Source organism: Medicago truncatula, chromosome 2 (genome assembly GCF_003473485.1).
Source record: "Medicago truncatula cultivar Jemalong A17 chromosome 2, MtrunA17r5.0-ANR, whole genome shotgun sequence".
NCBI classification, from domain to species: Eukaryota; Viridiplantae; Streptophyta; class Magnoliopsida; order Fabales; family Fabaceae; genus Medicago; species Medicago truncatula.
The window spans coordinates 4,287,973-4,293,972 of NC_053043.1; the positions used below are offsets into that span (position 1 = coordinate 4,287,973).

The window sequence follows — 6,000 nt, forward strand, 5'->3', positions numbered from 1 at the left end:
AGTCAATCTTACACATTCAAATTTTAGAATTTAAATACGCGTACATAGTTTGAACCTCTCGTGACAAAATGTAACTCCATGACTTTTACACATCCGGACTTTGGAACCCGAACACGCCCTTTCTATGGTTCGAACCCCTCTTGTTGGCCACAGCCACGGACATTATAAAGGGATTCGGATTCAAAAATCCAAATATTAATAGGTATTTTTGGTTTTTAAGAGACGCACGAGATGTATGAGATAAAAGAATTTCTCCTTGACATAAACTATCTATCCAGACACATTTCTGTTATTATGCCTTGTAGTTTTGTTTCCACCAAAAAAAAAAAACTGTACAAACACAAAACCAAAGTAATGTCCCTTGTTTTTTCCAATGTATCGCTAGTAAAAGTAATTATTTTGTTACTAAAAAAAAATCAAGTAATTCTACGAAAAAATTCAAAGGCAAAAGTAGTAACCTCACCGTTAGTGGAATAAAAAGCAGCCAGAAATGGCTGTAGAATGCTGCAAAAGAGAAAGGAGGGTAAAGTAAATTTTAGTTGTTACAAGAGCTTATGTGCAGTGAAAAGTATGTTCAACTAAGTGATTGAATTTAAGTGGTTTATGAGCTCTAGTAAAGGCCGAAATTATTCAGGAGAACTCAAATTCGATTCTGAACAATGGATTATCATGGTCAATTTTCCTAAAAATCAGAAGGTTAACACTGTTTTTATTCACTTAAAACTAGGAGTAATTGAGAACTCAATATATTTTGAAAAATTGAAAGGATATGTACTTGTTGCTGTCATACAATAGTACAGTTTGATATTTGGCACATGCCCATCATTGAGTTGTGTGAATAGTGGGTTGGTCTGGTTAATGATGTAAGCTTCAGAGAGTTTCTTTGTCTTAAAATTCATTCAAAACAATTGAGTCAAAACAGATGCTCATATACACTATCCAATTTTAACAAAAAATTCTAAAAGACACTTCAATTATTATTGAACACAACCTCATAAATGTTAGGCCTCACATTTATATGGTCCCAACCAGCTCCTAACCGAAAGTCATTCACACAATTTAAATCGTACACTATTCAGTTTACAGTTACACGATACTAGAGACAACAATAAAATGTTAGGTTACTTCACTATTTTGGACCAGAAATACTATACTCTATTTTCATCTAAATTGCCATGTGATTGCGTCAAAAATGTCACTAGTTTAAAATTTTCAGTTATATGGACCTAAAAGTGGATACATAAACATGCACAGAACTACCATAATAGTTTTAATCAATACAATGCATCTCTGTGGAACACAAAAGAGTACACATAAATTTAATACACAAGCACTCTGAGTAGGTCAGTACCACTTTAAAATACAAATTACAGAAATAGAATAACAATTTTTCTGTTTCCTGAAATCCGAAGTTATTAATACAATAAAAGCACATAACCAGCACACATGGTTCTCCTCTCATCAATGCTGCAATACACCCTGCAAACAAAGTGGTGATTTATATCTAAATTTAGAGTGCACTGTGAAGCAATAACAAAAATGGTGCATGACGTAGGAAGGATCAAAGATAGCTTACTTTGGTACGGTTACTCTCAACCGCCGCCAATGTGTGTGTCATCGGTTAATGAAAACCCAAAGAGTCTGCAGCCAGTTTTACAAGAAACCATATCTTGATTGTCTCTCATCGCTAACACTGAATCACGAGACCTTGAACCATCCAACAAATTATTATTATTATGAAAATCATGCACACCAAAAGAAGTTGTGCCTTCCAGAGCTAGTCCACTAGATAAAATAGGCTTGTCAGATAGGGAAGGCGCAAACATTCCACTTTTAGCTTCAGATATGTATGAACCCTGGTTGAGATTAATATTATCATAACGAGAGTTTGAAACTGGATTAACAGCCTGCTGGAACATTAACACAGACGACGGAGACGAAACTTGTCCAGATGTAACAGATGCATGCAAATGTGTAGCAGCGTCGTGCATCTGTGCAGGCCATCCATTTCTGGAGCCGAGCATTGGATAACCATCATAACGTCCAATGCAACCACTTCCACGGGCCTCGTCAAACGAGGCTCGTCCGTAGGGTGGGCACAGAAGAATTTCTTGACCTTGCAAGACCTTTTGGAATCTGAAAGATTCACCAAAGCCTATGCCATTAGAGGGAAAATCAGAAGCCGCTGGGTGCATTCTGATATTTCCTGTTGCAGCAATCCCGGAACAGTTTGAACCAGGATAGCACCTCCCTAGCTCATATAACCGGGGACTCTGAGCATTAATACTGTCATAGGGAGTATTCATGCCCATAATTTCTTGACCTTGCAAGACCTTTCGGAATCTTAATGATTCCCCAAAGTCTGACGCTCCAATCCCATCTGTCAAAGAAACAAATTGTGTCAATATTGTCGCATGAGGATGAGGTAAGATGGATCATATAAATTAAATTTGAAAAAGATTTCAGGAAATTACTGGGAACTGGAAATTCTAGCTTTGCTGAAGTGAATCCAATCCTGGTCCTCTTCAAACTAGCTGCCATCAGGTTGCTGGAATTGGAAGCAGAACCAGATGGCTCGATTTCCCATGGGGAAACCCTATTATTATGCCTCGATGCTTCTATGTCATCCCACCTTACCTGTAAGGATGAGAAAGAACATATAGGTCACTAGCTATGATACTATAGATATATGTCGCTATCAGCATGTACAATAGTAGAAATTATCCTCCATAGCCATTAACTAGTTTTGAAAGACCAGTCAACTATGGCTGAAACACCTATAATGTGTGTTAGGGTTTCGATTACTTCATGTCCAAAGCCAATTTTTCTTTATTCTACTCCTAAGCAAGAACAAAAGAGTATAAACTTCGTCTGTATGTTCATATTTGTGTCGAAAGTAGCATTCATCAGTCATGTTCATGAAATTCTACATAAAACGAAATATAAATCACCACAGTGATGGGGCAGCAGCATATTCGAGGGGAGGGGGTATATCCTTATATTTAGCTAGCTTATTTAAATTTAAATAAATATATGGAACGCATCTACGGAAGCTCTTCTATGCTTTAAGACAGAAATCTCCTAATACAATTTCATGAAGTTAAACAAATACACATTAAATATAGAAAGACCACAGCTCCATACCAATAGGCATTTCCATTTTGATCCTGGCCATCTAACAGGATCCGCATCACTTATTCCAGCAATTAATCCAGTGAACCTGCCTCATCAGAATTACACGGATAACAGTTATAGATAGGTCATTTGTATGTAACAAGAACATTTATGACAATCAACAAACCTTCGCTCTGCAGCATCTTCAGTTTCAAAACGCATCCTGAACCTCATTCCAGCGGAATAAGAACAATCAAGGCTCTTCAAGAACTTGTTGACAGGTATGATGAATTCTGAAGAACTGACCCTAAAAAGAAAAGGTGAAACATGAAAAGACATATATTACACATCACAGTGAGCAACAATGAAAAGAAAAGGAGTATAAAGCAGTAATATTAAAATTAAAAATACCTTGGATTATAGCAAACACTAAAAGCAGATCTTTTGGATAAAGCATTCACAACATCCATGAGAGAGCCAGGATCCAGTTGCATACCAGAGAGACCTCCAAAGGAACCAGAACTTTTCAACTGCACCGCCCTTCGAATCCCTAGTCTCAGTTCTCCATCCTCGCCCCTAATAGATCAATAATAAAATCTTAGTCATGGTTAGAAATATTAACTCATAATAATAGATAGAATTCAGGTCATGATACCTAAGAAACAACACAGCATCACCGGACACAAGCTTCTTCTTATTAACAAATGCACTCCACCCAGTTGTGAGCAAATGCCTCCTTGGCTGCCCTGCTCCAACGAACACAGGAAATCAAACCCCTAAGCATTCAACGACTCAACTGGCAATGTACTATAATGTAAAGTGATATAAGTGACATACCCCTGTATATATGTCGGAACCTCCACTCTGAGCCATGCAGATCCTTCGCTACAAGCTCTTGTGAAGGTCTCTGCTGGCCGTAATCCTAAAGTAATATAAAAGTGGATTCAAATTCATAAGGCTACCAAAGGAATATCTGATTATACTTCAGGAAATTTGAAACCAAGACAGAAAGCACAATTTGAACAGGGTAAGGTGACCACGATTCAAAACATTTATAAGATTATACTCAAGTGCAACATAGCAAAAAAGGATGAATCAAATAAAAATAGTCAATGAAAAACTAGAGCAAGGTTATTTAGACCAAAAAAAACTAATGCATCATATGTGAAAATTACCAGGGGAGGAAAGCAGTCTTCAGCAGCTCGACGAGGCACTGAGAATCCTCCATGAGTGCTAGTGTCAGAAGCTGTGAGAGTCTTGCAGAACATATGGGGTGTTGTTGACTTCACAATAGCTTCAGTATCCTCCTCTTCTGCATCAGCATCAATTACCCCTTCACGAACATTTTGCTCCAGTTGCTATAATCAAACATCGCATTCAAGCAAAAGCAAACTTAGAATCTTTTGAAAAAGACAATTCAATAATGATGCAATAAGAGAATATTTTGATGCACATATTTTTCTCCTGCAAGTAACATGCATATGGACATAGACAGAAAACGAAATCATGTATAACTACATATATTCTTTAGACTCTACACACTGCTACTTTAAGCAAAATCCAATACAATTAGCCTGCTGCTCTAAAAAATTTACTTGACCACAAAATTCAACATAGAAATTGAGACAATTTTCCTTTTTCACAATTTCATCCAAGCCTAAAATGAACCAAAACAAGATGATATCATTAGATAAGCCTCACCTGATTTTCAGGAACCAACAAGACTTGGCAATACACTTCATCACTCCCTTCCTCAGCCTACACAGAAAAAGCACAAGCATTTCAAGAAAAATCCAAAATCCAAAGTTCCCTCAATACATGTCTCTCCAAAAGAACAATAAACTAGGAAAAGGGTATTCTCTCCACCAATCAAAGCACATTATGGTTCATTCAAACAATAAAGGGGGAAAACAAAAAGTGTGACTCATAAATTGTTAAACTTGGAAAGAAATCAATAAACCCTTTTCTCATAATCAATTTTCCCAACTACAAGACTAAACAAAAGCACAAAAACCTAAACCCCAAAAGCAAAAAAAAAAATCAAAAATTGAATCAAAGAAAATCACTTACATGAAGCTTAACATCAAGAACACGACAGAAAACATGAGGTGGAATATTACAAGCAGAAACAGGAAAATCATGAGCTTGTTCAAAGTGTCCTTGTGGAACATAAACAACAATGCTTCCTTTCTTTGGTAAAGAGATCAAAGGACCAGCACAAGCATGCCATAGCTCCAAACAAACAGAACCTTGAGGAGGAAGAGGTGGAGGAACAACCATAGCTGCTGAAGCAGAAGTGCTTATACCAGAGTGAGAAGAAGAAGATGAAGAAGAAATAGCTGAATATGGTGTTTCATCATCCTCTGTAGTGTTGAGATCGATTAACCCCATGTGAGAAAGTTTCTTTTTTTAGCAATGTTAACAAGTGGGTATGAACTATGAAGAAGTTCTATAGTTGTTTTTGTGAAGATTATTTTTTCAAAGACTGATTTCATGACTGCATTTTTTCACAGTTTGTGAGGTTTTGTTGAGTAACTTTGGCATTGCTAAAAAGAAAGAGACTTTCTTTCTCTCTCTTCCTCCACTGAGCTATCACTCTCTCAGCTGAATTCCCTTTTGTTTCTTTTTTGGGTTTCTTTTCTTTATTACTTTTATAATTGCATATTGGATTGGTCTGACGACGATGTTGGTTCGATATATTAGAGTAAGTTTTGATATATTGGAGTAAGTTTCTCTTAAGATCTAAGGTTAAATCCTTCTTACGTCAATTTATACGTGTTAGTTATGTCTTTGATAATGAAATATGAGATCAATCGTTTTGATTGGTCGATCTTTAAATCAGATATCGAACGGAAGAAGAAAAAAAGGCCCAGTGAAATGGATATT

The 6,000-nt window shown here is 36.6% G+C and overlaps 1 protein-coding gene across 1 annotated transcript; it reads right to left on the reverse strand.

Moving 5' to 3' along the window:
• Positions 1-1,233: 1,233 nt before the first annotated feature.
• LOC11437792 (auxin response factor 3) lies at positions 1,234-5,743 on the reverse strand. Its single transcript, XM_003593616.4, has 11 exons — positions 5,185-5,743; positions 4,816-4,872; positions 4,290-4,472; positions 3,952-4,036; positions 3,770-3,860; positions 3,526-3,690; positions 3,302-3,421; positions 3,145-3,220; positions 2,475-2,637; positions 1,577-2,380; positions 1,234-1,479 (listed from the first exon to the last, which is right to left on the reverse strand). The coding sequence occupies exons 1-10, from the start codon at positions 5,503-5,505 to the stop codon at positions 1,593-1,595; spliced, it is 2,049 nt and encodes a 682-aa protein (XP_003593664.1). The 5' UTR covers positions 5,506-5,743; the 3' UTR covers positions 1,234-1,479; positions 1,577-1,592.
• Between the last annotated feature and the right edge of the window lie 257 nt (positions 5,744-6,000).

Excerpts from the sequence above, each read along its gene's own strand:
- LOC11437792 (XM_003593616.4), bottom strand. The coding sequence starts at position 5,505 with ATGGGGTTAATCGATCTCAACACTACAGAGGATGATGAAACACCATAT. Across the intron at positions 4,873-5,184 it reads TTCTTGATGTTAAGCTTCAT|GCTGAGGAAGGGAGTGATGA; the intron begins GTAAGTGATTTT and ends TTTTCTGTGTAG. Across the intron at positions 3,861-3,951 it reads GTTCCGACATATATACAGGG|GGCAGCCAAGGAGGCATTTG; the intron begins GTATGTCACTTA and ends TCGTTGGAGCAG.